Source organism: Orbicella franksi, chromosome 5, assembly GCF_964199315.1.
Source record: "Orbicella franksi chromosome 5, jaOrbFran1.1, whole genome shotgun sequence".
In the NCBI taxonomy this organism is placed as follows: domain Eukaryota; kingdom Metazoa; phylum Cnidaria; class Anthozoa; order Scleractinia; family Merulinidae; genus Orbicella; species Orbicella franksi.
Window position 1 is genome coordinate 18161598 of NC_138149.1, and position 17688 is coordinate 18179285.

Genomic DNA, 17688 nt, shown 5'->3' on the forward strand with positions numbered 1-17688 from the left:
TTATTACTGTTTCTTACAAATATGTCATCACATTCATTCATTGATTTCTTACAATTCTGTTGTTGTGTCATCAATTGTAGATTACACAAGTGATTGTCTTTTTGTCATTATTGATATGATCAATTATTTTTCCATCTGGGATCAATCCATTGTGACATTCCCAAACAAAACGATGAACATAGTAACATTTATACCTCTTTTGACCACTTTTACACACATTACACCGCATGTACCCCGTATTATTCAAATATCCAGATATTGGTATTTGTTTTACAATATCAATGATTTTAACATCTTATGAAGCAGCGTATAAATTATAAATTGGATTTAACTTTAATCTTTTTCATTACAATATAGTAGTCTCATGTGTTTAAGTCATATGTGTAAAATGAATTTTCAAACCCCTCAGAAGCACTTGTAAAAATAAAAAAAATGGTTATGAAATTAAAATCATAACATACTTTACTATCATAAAATTAAAATCACGAGCCATTTTACTATCATAAAATTGAAATTAGAACCGTTTTTTACCTTAGTGCCTCTGATAATGTAATGTTCAAAAATAATGATTACTTCTTTTTATTTGTGAAGAAAAACAAGGAAGAAGAAGAGAAAGAAAAATTATTAATCGTATTAATGCAATATTCGGTATTATTTTATTGTTTATTGAAAATGATGGTCACTAGACTAATCACGTAACAAACTTTTAGTCTCCCAGATACTTTATAAGTTGCTCTTATATTAAAAAGCAAGACATCTAGGCAAAGTCCTCCAGACAAGGCTTAGAAATAGGCATTTTAACTCAGCCTCGTTTCCATGTAGGGGCCTAAAAGGCCTTTTTTGACATGTGTGTAGCGTGGTTCTGGGTGTAAATTTGGGATGGCTCCATATCAGAAAATGTTTACCTTATAGAGGTTAGTAATCCTGGGAAGTTTCATGTTTTTACCAAAAAATGAACAATTCTGGTTATTTTTGGCTCTTAACAGCAGGACTATAAGAGGCTATAAGTGTCTCTGAGAGGCTTTTAAAAAATTTTTACCCAAACATGCTTAAAGAGAAACCAATATATATTACTATGGAGGGTGAAAAAATAATATCTTCTAATAGTATCGAAAATCATATAAGAAAATAATATTATCTGATATTATGGATAGAAATAGTCTAGAAAAATTATCAAAACAACAGCTAATTGAGTTGTTATTAAAAATAAGAAAATAAGCCAATTCCGAAACCAAGAAAAAGTGTGAAACAACTGGTCACAGAGTATGAAAATAAAATAATTCAACCGCCGCCTCAATTTGGAGATCCACTGCCAGCACCAAGGAATAAAATAATTCCACCGCCGCCTCAATTTAGAGGACCAGTGCCAGCACCAAGAAGCAAAATAACAAAACTCAACAAAGCTCTCAAGGGTGCTGTTAAGTCATATGAAGTTGACGTTAAAAACCAAAAACATCCATTAGGACAGCTTAACGGCACTAATAAATGGATCAAAACTTATCTCAAATGTTTAAATGAAATGAAAGGACTAAAACTAGTTGAAACATTGAAAACAAGAAGATCTGTTAGATGTTATAACCGCACTTTTAAAATTTAACTGTTTTGTTAATACTACAGTCACAACACAGTGCACATTCCAAAGCAGTCCTTGATGATTCATTGACACACAAACTGTGTTATAACTTATTGCACCATCACTCTTAACCTTTGCGAAATCTATGATGACGTAATGGTCTTAATCTGGAAGTTCGCTCAGGATATGCCCATTAATGATACAAAAGGAAACGAGTGTCATGCTAGCTATTAATAACGCTTTTAATAAACAGCTTTCTTCCTGAAAAGTCAAAATTTAATTTGTTTCTGCTTTGAAGCAGTAACGCAAGTCACACAAACAGAGGGTTTACGCTATCCACAGCTAATTTTAGAACGGTTGTGTTTTTTCCCCAAGCACTGACTTAAACGTTGCAAGCTCTGGCAAGCTCTTGTTTATCTCTGCAAATATTTAATTTTTCTTCAAATCTCTTAACTCGCTGGATGAAACAGCCAAAGAATTCACTTCATTTGCAGAAACCCACAAGAAATACTTGCAAAATCGCAAATAAATTAATGACCGTCCGCTTCTGGCAAAATAAACTTGCAAAGTAAACACGATCTTGTTTGTCACGTAGCGAAAATGAAAGCTGCAACGTCAGCGCATTCCATAGCTGACATAATACCCTTTTTTAGCATTTTAGCGTGTTTATTATTTCCTTTTGAATCCAATGCTTCGATAAAACCAAAAGAAAATATATTTTACACACAAATAAAGAAAACAATATCCGTAACATTGTCCTTGTATTAATGATTCAACAGCTTTTGGCGAATAAACATCACTGGTTGCGTGATTCAAAATTTGGCTGAGAGTTTAGTCACCAAGAAAAAAAAAACACGGGTAAAACATGAACTGCGCTCGGACCATGGCCGCGTGGTTAACAACTTTCAAAAAACCAAAAGATAAAAAATAATACAATATACAAAACAGCTCATTTCAACAGTAAAACTGTAACAATCACAAATGATATTAAAATTGAAGAATTATTAAAATTAGCATCAGAGCAAATGGTCAAGAAGATTGCACAATGGTTGTCAGAAGGATCAGGATGGATAATAGAATCAGTTGACAAACATTATTTGAATATAGTCAAGTATAAACCAATGAAAGGTTCATCATAGATACAACTTCCAAAAGAATTGAGACATTCAGCTAAAGGTTTAGTAAATATGAAAAATGAAGGTAATGAATGCTTCCGATGGTGTCATATCTGGCATTTGAATCCTCAAGAGAAATATCCACAGAGAATCAAAAAATCTGACAAAGAATTTGTTAGAACACTTGACTATACAGGAATTGAATATCCTGTTAATGTCAAACAGTACAACAAAATAGAAAAGCAATTTTAATAGCATCAAAATAAACGTTTTCGGTTATGAAATAAACAGACATCCAATATACATCTCGAAAGAACAATTTGACGATTTTATGAATTTTCTTCTCATAACTGAGGGTGAAAACAAGAATTACGTTTGATTAAAGATTTCAATAAATTCATGTATAATAAAACAATCACAAAGAAAGAAAACATTTCTGTATGTATTGTTTACAATGTTTCAGTAAAGAAAGTGTTCTCAACAAACATAAAACAAATTGTATAGTTCTCAATGGTGAACAAGCCATAAAAATGCCAGCAAAAGGTAAAACAATTGTATTCCAAAATCATCATAATCAGTTACCTGTACCATTTGTGATATATGCTGATTTCAAAGCTATAACAGAAAAAGTACAAGGTTGTCATCCTAATGATGATAAATCGTTTACTGAAGCTTATCAAAATCATAAAGACTGTAGTTATGGTTATAAAGTGGTTTGCTGTTATGATGATAAATACACAAAACCAGTGCAGGCATACAGAGGTGAAAATGCTGTTTATAATTTCATGGAAAGAATGTTGAATGAAGGGAACTATTGCAAAAAGATCATCAAAAATAACTTCAACAAACCATTAAAAATGACAGATGAAGATGAAGAAGATTGATAAAGCTGACAAGTGTCACATTTGTGGTAAAAAATACATTGATAAAGATATTCGTGTTAGAGACCATTGTCATATCACTGGTAAGTACAGAGGTTCAGCTCATCAAGATTGCAACCTTAATTTCCAACTAATTGATAAGATTCCAGTGATATTCCAATCTGGGAGGTTGTGACAGTCACTTTATCATGCAACAGATTGGTCAAATAGCTAAAAATCACACATATAAGAACAAAAAAGGTGAAAAGCAACAGATGAATATAAATGCAATTCCCAATAATATGGAGAAATACATGGCTTTCATTTTAGGTAATAATCTAACGCTTATTGACAGTTTCCAATTTATGAGTTAAGTCTTGATAAGTTAGTCAGCAACTTACCAAAAGAATCATCGAAATATACATCAGAAAGATTTCAAGGTAAAAAATTAGATTTGCTGTCACAAAAAGGTGTATATCCTTATAATTTCGTGGATAGTTTTGAAAAATTTGATAAAACAGAACTGCCGACAAAAGAAGAATTTTATAGCATTTTGAATGATGAGCGCATAACAGATGAAGACTAAGAACACGCTAAAAATGTTTGGAAGAAGTTCAAACTGAAAAAAATGGGTTAATATCTGACATCCTACTGTTAACAGATGTGTTTGAGAATTTCAGAAAGACTTGTTTATAATACTACAAATTAGATCCATGTCACTACTTCACAAGTCCTGGCTTGTCTTGGGATGCAGTGCTGAAAATGACTGATATTAAACTTGAATTGATGAGTGACATTGATATGTTTCAATTTATTGAAAAAGGCATGCGAGGTGGTACATCATATTTCACAAATAGATATGGTTAAGCTAACAAATATACAGTTGGAGCAAAATTTTGCTGCACGTATTGTATTGGGACTCGGGAAGTACAACCATATCTCACAAGGCATCAAATCCTTGAATTGGCTGCAGGTCAGCAATAGACTCTACATAAATGACGCTGTGATGACTTTCAAATGTATTCATAATCTTGTTCCAGACTACTTGATTGATAAATTCATTTTCCAATCTCAAATCCCTACAAGAAACACCAGACAGAGTAATGACTTAAACATTCCACGTTACCAACTGGCTACCGGACAAAGATCATTTGCATATCGTGGAGCAAAAATCTGGAATGAGCTGAGTGATGATTTGAAAAGTTTACCTTCTGTGAAAGCTTTTAAGGGACACTTGATCAAACATATTTGAAATGTCTGTCTGTCTGTCTGTCTGTATGTATGTATGTATGTAACAACAAGTACATGAAGTCTCATGATGACAAAGCACCTTCAAAATACATCATGTATCTCGACGCAAACAATCTGTACAGTAGGGCTGTGAGCCAGTATCTACCAACTGGTAATTTCAGATGGAAGAAAATCGAAAAACTTGATATATCAAAGTATGAAGAAGACGGTAAAAAGGACTGACTTTAGAAGTTGATCTCGAATATCCAAAAGAGCTGCATGATCTTCATAATGATTATCCTCTTGGACCTGAGCACGTGAATTTAACTGAAAATATGTTGTCAGAGTATTGTCAAAAAATCAAGAACAAATACAACATATCAATTGGACAAGTAAAAAAAACTGATTCCAACCTTGAGCAAAAAAATAAATATGTTCTTCACTATTGAAATTTACAATTGTATATGGATTTAGGATTAAAACTAACCAAAGTACATTGAGCATTAGAATTCAATCAATCTCTATGGCTGAAACAGTATATCGACTTCAATACACAAAAAAGAACTCAAGTGAACAATTCATTTGAAAAAGATTTCTTCAAACTAATGAATAATTCAGTATTTGGAAAGACGATGGAAAACATTCGAAAAAGAGTAGATGTGGGACTTGTAACTGATAAAAATAAACTATTAAAAATGTCATCGAAAACCGACTTATATATCATCAAAAATATTCAACAAAAATCTTATGGCAGTACATTAAAGATCAAAGAAACACTAACCCTAAACAGGCCAGCATATGTAGGTATGTCTATTCTTGATCTCAGCAGGACATTGATGTATGATTTCCATTATAATTATATCAAACAAAAATACAGTAACAAAGCAAAATTATTATTCACAGACACAGACAGTTTAACATATGAAATAGAAACAGAAGATGTGTATGAAGACTTCTGGCAAGACAAAAATAAATTTGACAACAGTGATTATAATAAAGATAGTAAATTCTATGATGAAACAAATAAAAAAGTCATCGGTAAATTCAAGGATGAAGCAGCTGGTGCAGTTATAAAAGAATTTATTGATTTGAGAAGTAAAATATATTCATATATTAAAGACAATAACGAAAACAGGAAGACAGCCAAAGGCATCAAGAAGATTGTTATAAAAAAGGATATTCAATATGACGATTATAAAAACACACTATTCAATACCTAGCAGATGTACCACAAAATGACAGCAATTCGAAGCGATACAGGAAGCTATGAGCTCAACAAAGTATCACTGTCATACTTCGATGATAAGAGATTCATACATACTTGTAATAATAGAATAACAAGTTATTCCTATCAACTAGATATATATACACGGTATTAAACAATAGGCTAATTGCTGGACTAGTTGCATTACAATAAGTGATAGTTATACTGGAAAACAATAGGTGTGAAGACAGAAACTACGGGGACGAGTATAAACTGCGTGGGTGCAGTACAATATAAAGAAAGTGTCAAGCGCTCTTCAAGTAGAATTTGTTCTCGTGCCGGCATTTAGAAATAAGTTCTGATCTTTTGTTTAGTAGATTGTCGTTGCTATGTTTGATAATCATTAGTTTTTCTGTGAGGCAGAGGTCGCATCGTTTGGAAATGTTGTTGTAGGGTCTTGCACGGCTAATAATTGACCATTTGATGTTGAAGTCTTGTTTTTTGTCGTGTAGTTGCCAGATGTATTTAGAAAGCTCGGTGCTGTTGATGTGTTTTCTGTGCTTAAATGTGGATTTGTGCTGCGAGAATCTCTGTTTGAATGTTCCTTCTGTCAGTCCAATGTAGTTCTTGGTTGTGTTGTTAGTTGTAACTTGTGCGTTGTAGATTACACTGGAAGTCAGGCATTTGTTGTCTAGCGGGCATTGGTCTTTTTTGCGGCAGTTGCATTGCTCTCCGGTGATTGCGTTGGCGTTGTTGTCGGCGTTTGTTATTTTCATGTTGTGTTTGTTGATTACTGTTTTCATGTTGTCCATGCAACTGTAGCTGACTTTGACGTTGTTTTTGTTGAAGAGGCTGTGGTATTTATGTTGGTTCGGAAAGTGCTTAGATATGAGCTTCAGGAATGTTCTACCGATGTTTGTCTTTACGTTTTTACTAAATGGAGGGTTGTACCATATAATGTTTCTTTGTCTGTTGCGTCGGGGGCGTGTTGGTTGATTGTCTTCGTTGTAAATTAGTGTTTCAGAGTATCCGCTGGCTTTCAAAGCAGTTTCGTAGATTGGTTTGGCCTTGTTGAATTCGTGTTCGTTGCATGAGTTGGCGGAAATACGGCGATTGATGGATGCTGGAAGTTGCTTTATTATGTTAGGTGGGTGGTTAGACTTTGTGTTGATGTACTGCGGCTCGTCGTTAGGCTTTCTGTAGGGGCAGTAGGTACCTTTTGTAAGATCGAAGGTGACGTCCAGGTAGTTAACAATTTTCATGTTAGTCTGTATGGTAATGTTAAGTCCATATGTCTTGAAGCGTCTTGTTATGTCCTTCCTTGTACGGTCTGCTTGAGGTCCGGAGATGTTTTTGAAGATGGCAAGTCCGTCGTCTCTGTAAAGCCCGATGTTGTCTATCCCGTATATGTTACACAGGTCGTCGAGAATGAATAAGCCTACGAGCTCGCATACTTCGGCTCCGTCGAAGCTGCCCATAGTAACGTCAAAAGAACTGTTGTTTTTCTTGATCCAGGCGGTGTTACTGTCAAAGAGAAGGGATTTTCTTGAATGCATATTCATACCCGCTGACAAAACAACCAACTACTACGAAGTAGACAAAGCTTCGCACGACAAGCTTCTCAAGGACAATATCACATCGACGTACAAGAAAGCAAATTCTAATACGATTACTGCTATTAACAAAGAAGCTCAAGTCATTGCTACTAATCTGAACATTGACGACCGCGCGGAACGCATGGCTGAACGACAGGCTTTTATAACACTCAAAGACCATAAAGACAACTTCCAGAACAAACCTACATGTAGACTCATTAACCCTGCAAAAAGTGAGATTGGACGTATCAGTAAAGAAATCCTCGCGAACATTAACACGACTGTGAGACAGAAGACTGGCCTTAACCAATGGAAAAACTCATCATCCGTCATCAACTGGTTCTCCTCTATACAACACAAAGATCAACATACCTTCGCCGTATTTGACATTGAGAACTTCTACCCTTCCATTACTGAGAAACTTCTTACAGACGCAATCAACTTCGCCAAACAATTCACTTCCATTACGGACCGCGACATCGATATTATTATGCATTCAAGAAAATCCCTTCTCTTTGACAGTAACACCGCCTGGATCAAGAAAAACAACAGTTCTTTTGACGTTACTATGGGCAGCTTCGACGGAGCCGAAGTATGCGAGCTCGTAGGCTTATTCATTCTCGACGACCTGTGTAACATATACGGGATAGACAACATCGGGCTTTACAGAGACGACGGACTTGCCATCTTCAAAAACATCTCCGGACCTCAAGCAGACCGTACAAGGAAGGACATAACAAGACGCTTCAAGACATATGGACTTAACATTACCATACAGACTAACATGAAAATTGTTAACTACCTGGACGTCACCTTCGATCTTACAAAAGGTACCTACTGCCCCTACAGAAAGCCTAACGACGAGCCGCAGTACATCAACACAAAGTCTAACCACCCACCTAACATAATAAAGCAACTTCCAGCATCCATCAATCGCCGTATTTCCGCCAACTCATGCAACGAACACGAATTCAACAAGGCCAAACCAATCTACGAAACTGCTTTGAAAGCCAGCGGATACTCTGAAACACTAATTTACAACGAAGACAATCAACCAACACGCCCCCGACGCAACAGACAAAGAAACATTATATGGTACAACCCTCCATTTAGTAAAAACGTAAAGACAAACATCGGTAGAACATTCCTGAAGCTCATATCTAAGCACTTTCCGAACCAACATAAATACCACAGCCTCTTCAACAAAAACAACGTCAAAGTCAGCTACAGTTGCATGGACAACATGAAAACAGTAATCAACAAACACAACATGAAAATAACAAACGCCGACAACAACGCCAACGCAATCACCGGAGAGCAATGCAACTGCCGCAAAAAAGACCAATGCCCGCTAGACAACAAATGCCTGACTTCCAGTGTAATCTACAACGCACAAGTTACAACTAACAACACAACCAAGAACTACACTGGACTGACAGAAGGAACATTCAAACAGAGATTCTCGCAGCACAAATCCACATTTAAGCACAGAAAACACATCAACAGCACCGAGCTTTCTAAATACATCTGGCAACTACACGACAAAAAACAAGACTTCAACATCAAATGGTCAATTATTAGCCGTGCAAGACCCTACAACAACATTTCCAAACGATGCGACCTCTGCCTCACAGAAAAACTAATGATTATCAAACATAGCAACGACAATCTACTAAACAAAAGATCAGAACTTATTTCTAAATGCCGGCACGAGAACAAATTCTACTTGAAGAACGCTTGACACTTTCTTTATATTGTACTGCACCCACGCAGTTTATACTCGTCCCCGTAGTTTCTGTCTTCACACCTATTGTTTTCCAGTATAACTATCACTTATTGTAATGCAACTAGTCCAGCAATTAGCCTATTGTTTAATACCGTGTATATATATCTAGTTGATAGGAATGCTTATCATTAAATACTGTCTGATGAGTGCGTAAGCACGAAACTCGGAGTAACAGCAAATCTTGCCTCTTCGTTATTACTCATATACTCAGCTCTACACTATATGTGTATTGAGCACTATTTTAATGGGATCTGCTACTTCCTCATATGGTTAGAATAACAAGTTATGCGTATGGACATTATAAAACAGAGCAAAAGCCTCTTTACTGTTATATTTTATTTTCTAATACGTCAGAAAAATTTTCATTGCATGACTCATTTCCAAGGGAAAGTCCCGCTGATATGAGATCATCAACTTCTTGTCTTTCTGAGAATGTCTTCCAGTCTTTCTGAGAAATGTCACGCAATAGTGTAGATGGGTGGTATTGAGATGGGCAGTATCAAGTCATAGTGAAAATGGTCTCATACCCCCATCTCCTATACTACTCCCATTCAAGCTTGAATTTTGCAGGCTTTTCTTCACAGCTCCTTAAGCTGTGCTAATAACTGTGATGATCATTCATGTCTTTACATCTTTCTCTGCAGTTCAAATGGTAATTTTACTTGTAAAATAGAGGTAACAACTTAAAGCGTTGCATGGATATCACACATGTGTATCATTCCTTCAGTCATACTATACTGCAAATCAATGTTTGACTAGGTTTAACAACTGTCAACACTTGTGGTTAAGTCATGAAAGACATTTACATAAGCAGACATTGCTCTTTGATGTGCGTGAGATAAATATTATTTTGTCCTTAGAACTACAATAACAATTACGTTCAACAAGAATAATTGTGATCTATTCATTTCTTTGCCTTATATGCTTGATCCCGGTTTCTGTCGGGATGCAGACAGCCTAAACAAAACTCTGTTATTATGTGTAATGGATACAAGATAAACGATATCAAGTTATCATTTATAATTACTGCTCACCTGTTCTCATACTGAGCAACGCCTGGTGCTGTCATGACTCTCACTAGTGCAAGTAGCTAGTTTGCGATTTGTCTGTATTTTCCCCGCCCATTATCAATAAACAGCTGGACTACAGGGTTGGGTGCACACCTGCCACTTAGCTTCTCACGTAGCAGGCCACCTGAGGCTTATATCTATCCGGGTGTGGCATGCGCCACTTTCATTGGCTCATCCCTTATTGCCAGGTGTGGCACACGCCACACTTGTTGGCTCATCCATCACTTGCAGGGTGTGTTGCTACCACTCCTATTGTCATGTACCTATTTACAGGCTGTGTTGCCGCCACCCTTAGATTTACCAGGGAGCACCCAACAACCTTAGTCCCATTTACTGCCAAATGGTTGTCAACTTTATTGTGCACTTCTGTAAGTGTCTGAAGTTGTTAATATGGGATATTCCATAATTTATATTCACTTGCAGTTAAGTAATTAAAATAGTTATGTGAACTTCCATCCTGGTCAAAAAGTTCGCTAGAAAATTTGTGCAGTAATGTGTATGAATATCCAATTGAAAACATTCTTTGAAATTGACATGGGATATATGACAAATACCTGTCTTACTAGTAGTTTTTCTTCCATAGCTTGATATCGGCTTTCCCTTGATGTACCAGGTTTTCCATCTTCTAACCACTCCCCTTCAGATCCCTTCAGATTACTTGACAGGACCGCATCACTACTGACGTTAATACTGCTGTTCACAGACTGAGACACTTCTCCACTGTCTGCAGCTCGCTCACTTTGAATACCACCAAAACTACCAACAGAGGAATTGTGGCCTTCTGTTTCTTTCCTCAAACGATCAAGTTCGTGCTTCATTTCACTCAGCTGAGATTCGTAGTTGTCAATCACATCTAGCACTCTGAAAGAATGTTGACGATTATTTCACATATCATGTTATGTAAAATTAATCAAAACTTTCTATTTTTGGATATCCACGTAAAACCTAACTAATATTTTATTTTACACGAGTAAAGTCCATATATACAAGTTGCTAATTCTTTCTTACAAAACAAGATTCAAGGCATTTTATCAAAGGTTTCTTTGGAAAAATAGTTGTTTCTTCGTTGAGCAAATTAAAGCACTCAGAGAACTCAAAGAACAAACACAAGTCACGCTTTCACTGTAGAAAATTCCTTTGTGACCAGTAAAAAAAGGGAGCGAGTTTCATCTTGGCCATTCCTGCAAAATAAATATTCACTTTTTTGGATGGCCTGATTCTTGGGTATTGGAGTACAACCTGTTTCGCACCCAATCCAGTTCGCATCCACCGAGTTTGCACCCCTGAACTCATTAGAAACTTTGTATTTCGAGTTTGCCTTCACCTTCAATGCATTGAAGAACAACAAATAAACATCGGAAATTGGAGAGTAGACCAACGACCATTGAACCATTTGTTGTCCATAAAAGCACCATAACCAATAGCACCAGATGCATCAGAACTGACGGAAAAGTCAGGCAAAGGCTCAAGGGTGGGAAGAAGGAAAAAGGATATTCCATTCCACTGACCAAAAAGATTCTACCCACCAGGCCAAGTCCTTTCTAAACTCCACATTAAGACGTATTGGATGAGAATCATTCCGGAAACAGGACAATAAATCAATCATCCAGCGAAGAAAGGTGTGACCTGGTCAAACCACCATGCGGGCATGATGCAACCGACCAATCAATGATTGAAGATCTTTTTTAGTACAACATTTGCGGGTTGACCAATGGGTGAGAGCCTCTTCCAAAGTAAAAAATTTATCAGCTGGAAGGCGTGCAATCTGAGCTGCTGTATCTAATTCAATTCTCAGGACCACCATGCAGGAGGCTGGACCCAAGCATTTCTGAAGGTGCAAAGGAAGACCCAACCTGGCCACCACTGCTACAGCTACTTGAAGGTTGGAGGCACAGACCACTGAGTTTGCTGGAGCTGCCATAATGAAATCATCTAAATAATGCAACAGGGCCTCAATCCCATTGTTATGGACCAAAATCCACTCGACCAATTCTGCAACTGAGTTGGAGCTGAGTGAAGCCTAAATGGTAAGGCGAGATCTACGTAATGAGCACTGCGCCACTTCAGGCCCAATAGATGGCAGTCCAAAGGATGAATAGAAATATTCCGGTATGCAGACTCAATATCAAATTTAGCCGTGAGGGCACCCAGCCCAAATTTAGAAACCATCTTAATAATATCATCCATTTTGATGTGCTGGAGATGCCAGGATTCTGGATCGATTCCATCGTTGATGCTGTGGCCTTGCAGCAAGGATAGGTCCACGATAAGGCGCCATTTGCCCAGCTGCCCTTTCTTAGGAATCACCCCAAAACTGCTTACGTGAAGGTTTTGCACTGGTGGGGCATCAAAAGGACCCACTACACGGCCTAGCCTGACCTCGTTAGCTAAATACACATCAATCACCCCGGAATGTTGGTAAGCGGACAATTTATTTCTTCTAGCTGAGTTCAAAGTTACAGGTTTATTGCAACCAAGTCTAAAGCCTTCCTTGATACCCTGAAAGACAAAGTTTGCCATTGCCTTATCAGCATAGAGAGTCAATTCAGCTTCAAATAACTCAAAGTTTAGTGAAGACACTTCCCTAACCGCTGGCAATGTCAAAGAGGAGCCTAGGATGAAAATAGTAATAATAACAAATTCTGGTAGTAAAGAAGACTAGAAATACGACAAAGGATCTGTTCAAAAGGATAGAGACACAAATAGAATCAAACAAGCTAACACAACTAAAGAACGAAAACAATAATTAATTCAACTCAGTATTTAACAGGGGAACAACAAGAGCAAGACAGTTAACGGTGCTTGCTACGCTTTGGCTCCTCAGGATCCAGTGAGCGAACATGAGATGATTGTAGCACAATTGAAGGGGTGAGTGCAAAACCATGCTAAGTGACGATTTGGGTGAAAATAAAATTTTCGCGAAAGGGCTTGAATTTTTGCATGTGGTCTTCAATGTAATAGAAAAACGTGGCCCTGTATTTTTGTCGCTGGTTTTTGCTTCGTTTTCAAGTTATAACGTATGCAAAAATACTTGGCTTTTCCTAGCCATGTCTTTACGAGTTTATTTGTTGAACAGCAAACAGGCAGACTGTTTATAGTGTATCAAGTCAAAATCAAATCTCACAGCATATATAGAACAGAAATCTGGGAACAGATTGTTTACGTCAGGTATTGTGACGTGAGCACAACACGTGAATCGATCAAGAGTCAAACGAAATTCATCAAACAAAAAAGAGATGTACTGCATTAGAGCTCTGCCAAGTAATATCTTAAGCATTGTTTTAAAGTGCCTTGTGTGCCTGCCCGGTGGTTGAGAGGCATCATAAAGCCTCGATAAACCCGTAAGTCATCAGCACGTTTTAAAGAATCAAAATGTGTTCTGAAACTTCGAAGGCAGCTGATATACCGTAATCGTGTTATCGGCGTTCCAAGTCAGATCGAGCCAGGCAGCAAAGTCCAAGAGCAGTTCTTGCCCAAAAAAAATACCCTCTGGTGAGTCGTGGCCCATTTGCCAAGCATTGCTAGCATCAAAGTTTGGAAAGCGAGAACTGGTTTTAGACTTACAAAATTTGTCTTGTATCAACCGCCATGTTTTCCTGCGCACGAGGTGTAAAGACCCTTCCCGACATGCATTGCGATCACGTTCTGCGGACGTTTCTCGAACTGGTAACTAGATTGTTTAAACATAAGAATGGCCAACAAGTAGCGATCAATTGTAACATAGATCTGTGATCCAGGTTGCATTGATTTTATTTCAAATCGGCATGATTTGTAGTGTTTTGAGCTTCTGTGATCAGCGGACATGCAGATGTATGAAGACCCATACGTTGCGGAGAAGGGTTAATCTGTTAATATGTCAGCCCTATTTATAGCGCGTTTTCACGTGAAATCAACATCATTGAGCTTATAAGTTGCGTGAAATTACCATTTTGCTGTTTTCTAAGTGAAACTAGCATCCTTGCCCTCACGCGTTAACGTGAAATCAACATTTTAACCTATTTAGACCTGAAATCAACATCATTGAGCGTATGCACTGTGTGACATTGACATTTTGCTGGTTTCTAAGTGAAACCAACATCCTTGCCATCACGCGTTAACGTGAAATCAACATTTTAACCTATTTAGACCTGAAATCAACATCACTGAGCTTATGCATTGTGTGAAATTGACATTTTGCTCATTTCTAAGAGAAATCAACCTCCTTGCTGTCACGCGTTAACGTGAAATCAACATTTAAACCTTTTTTGACCTAAAATCAACATTTTTGAGCTTATACGTTGCGTGAAATTGACATTTTGCTGTTTTCTAAGTGAAATCAAAGTCCTTGCGGACGCAGCGGGCCGATCCTTTGTTATGATAAACCGAGGCGAGACTTCGACTTATAACAAAGGCTTGGCTTGGCTATTATAACAAAGGATCGGCTCTGTTTATCATAACAAAGGCCCGACTTCGTTTATTTGAAGACCTCGGCGGGAAAAGGGCATTAGGTATTTTAATCAAAAGTGAACTTTGTCGAAAACGCTCCAAATTTCGCATGCAGTTTTGTTTAGGTATGTTTAACAATGTCCCGTAGTTTTTCCACTAAGCTTCGCTTCGTTTTCGAGATATTGTGTATGCAGAAAAACCACTCGGTTTTCCTAGTGGCGTCTTTATAAATGAAGCAAAAACCAGCGACAAAAATACAGGACCACGTTTTTCTATTACATTGAAGACCACATGCAAGAATTCAAGCCCTTTCGTGAAAATTTTTTTTTTCACTCAAATCGTCACTTAGCATGGTTTTGCACTCACCCCTTCAATTATTAGCACAATGAAGTAGCACAATGATTGCCCCAGCACCTGCTACATGCATGGTGAAACTCACAGTGTGGATTAACTGCAATGCAAGGACCAGCATTCCAAGAATAGCAAATGACCTTACTAGAAGCATTACCAGAGGCCTCTGCCTGGGATGAGACAACACTGGATGAGGCTGGGCGAGTGCAAACTTGAGCGCCAGCTGTACGGTAGTTGAAAAGCTGAACATGCATCTTAGACCAGTCGGTGACTTTTTCTGCTGCCGCGTGCTCCCTGAAGGCCCGCTCATAGTCCAGCCAACAAAACCCACTAAATTGATGATATGTTCGGAGTTTTAAAAGCTTGTAGCTTGTCAGATCTCTCCATCGATGAGGGAAAGACGAGCAGATAATGAGATAAAAACTGGAAAAGGTTTCCATCCACGAAGCGATGTCCGTAATCAGGAGCTTCCATTTTTTAGGCGTGTGCGACAACACTAAGTGGCCACTGAATTAAAGTTGCAGCTCCTGCTGAGGAATGGTAATGTTTTCTGCTAATAAATCTTCCAGATTCACGAACTTTCCTGCAGTGATTCAAGAAACAGCCTTGGAAAGGCATTGGTGAGTAGCCAGGGCCAACCACAAAAGGCTGTTGAAAAGGTGAGGCTGTCAGTGAGGGAACCGCCATAGGACTTACAAATAGTTGAGAAGCAAAAACAGAATTAACTGTAGCCAGTAGGCTGTAAACCGCAGAAGAACAAGGTGCCATGGAAGACAAAACAGCCAAGGAAAATACAGGAACGAAAGATGGGACGACAAGAGACGACAACATACCTGTTGATACATTTGCTCGCGAAGCCATTGGTACTGGAGGAGTACTGGACGAAGAAGTCAACGGCAAAAACCCAGCAGGAGCTGATGAAGACCAAGATTGATGAAAGCTGCATGCATCCAAGTGTGCCGCATGAGTAGCAAGGGAAGAACCTTGAGCGGCAATGGCAGGAAGGCCTTAAGAAACTGAATAAGAGTCAACCGTGGCAGATAACAACTGCTGTACGATAGCTGAAATTGAAGTTTGGATGGCCTGAATCACAGAGGCTAAAAATTCTGGTGATATGGAAGCACTAGCAGGAGTACCAGATGCTTGCACAGATGTCGACAGGGCATTAGTTGTGACTGAAATGGCGGACGCTGGAGCTGAAGACACTGCCGGCACAGAGCTATCCAAACCATTTTTAGTACGTCGAGGAGGCATGACAGCCAAGGAGATTGCAAAATGGTGAAGGAAACAGAGTGATAACTGCTGGCCAACAGCAGATCTCCCAGTTAACTCTGATTATTGATAATCTCATTTATTTAATAGTTTTGAATTCTTACTGTAGTTGGCAGGACCCTGTTGATAACAGCACTTTGTACTGAAGGGTTATCCTGGGAAAACATTCAATGAGGAAGAGGAGGAGGAGGATCATTTCCCAAAATGTTTTGTTCCTTTTCCTCTTTGGTTCAAGTATCACTCTTTCAGACCATTTACCGATCAGATTTGTGACCTACTGGCGTGCTCTCTTTCAAACTTTGATGCAAAATTGGCAACTGATGATAAGGGCCAAACGACTACAAGTTATTGGGGTTATACTTGCAAACCAAATGGAACAAACCTAACCGGAACTTCTACCGTATAATTTCTAAAGATACTTACAAAAAAAAGAGCAGTAATATAATCCGTAAAATCCAACTTTTCCAACCCTCAAGTAAAGAAGTTTTGAAGCCTTGAAACTTGCAGTATGATTTAACAGCAAGGGGAATATATTAAGCCAGGAGGAATTTATTTGGGATGGTGCAAAAGACGGATTTCACAGAAATGTGAATATTAAACAACCATTATTATATCACTTCCCTCTATTCCTGTAAGTATGTTATGTAATATTATTACTATAATATTGTATAAGATACTTACAGAAGGGAAGTAATATAATAATGGTTGTTTAATATTCACATTTCCGTGAAATCCGGAAAATCCATCTTTTCCACCCCTCAAATACAGAAGTTTGAAGCCAAAGAACTTGCAGTATGATTTAACAGCAAGGGAATATATTAAGCCAGGAGTTCATTTGAGAGGGCAGAAAAGACGGATTTTCCGGACTTCAAAGAAATGTGAATATTAAACACCATTATTATATTACTTCCTTTTATTTCTGTATCTTATATAATATTATAATATTATATAAGATACTTACAGGAATAAAGGGAAGTAATATAATAATGGTTGTTTAATACTGTATTCACATTTCCGTGAAATCCGGAAAATCCGTCTTTTCCGCCATCTCAAATGAACTCCTCGTGGCTTAATGTATTCCCCTTGCTGTTAAATCATACTGCAAGTTTCAAGGCTTCAAACTTCTTTACTTTGGGGGCGGAAAAGTCGGATTTTCCGGACTCCTAAATTTCTCTGCCTGACTGAAATAGCTTCAAATAACTCAGAG

The 17688-nt window shown here is 37.8% G+C and overlaps 1 protein-coding gene across 6 annotated transcripts in view; it reads right to left on the minus strand.

Annotated features, from left to right (window-relative positions):
* LOC145487507 (centrosomal protein of 70 kDa-like) overlaps positions 1-17688 on the minus strand; it is a 187374-nt gene that overhangs the window by 88328 nt on the left and 81358 nt on the right. For all 6 annotated transcript variants that reach the window (XM_081466322.1, XM_081466318.1, XM_081466316.1 and 3 more), the window contains one exon: positions 10988-11294. In XM_081466322.1, coding sequence (XP_081322448.1) covers positions 10988-11294 — 307 coding nt within the window. The remainder of the gene's footprint in view (positions 1-10987; positions 11295-17688) is intronic.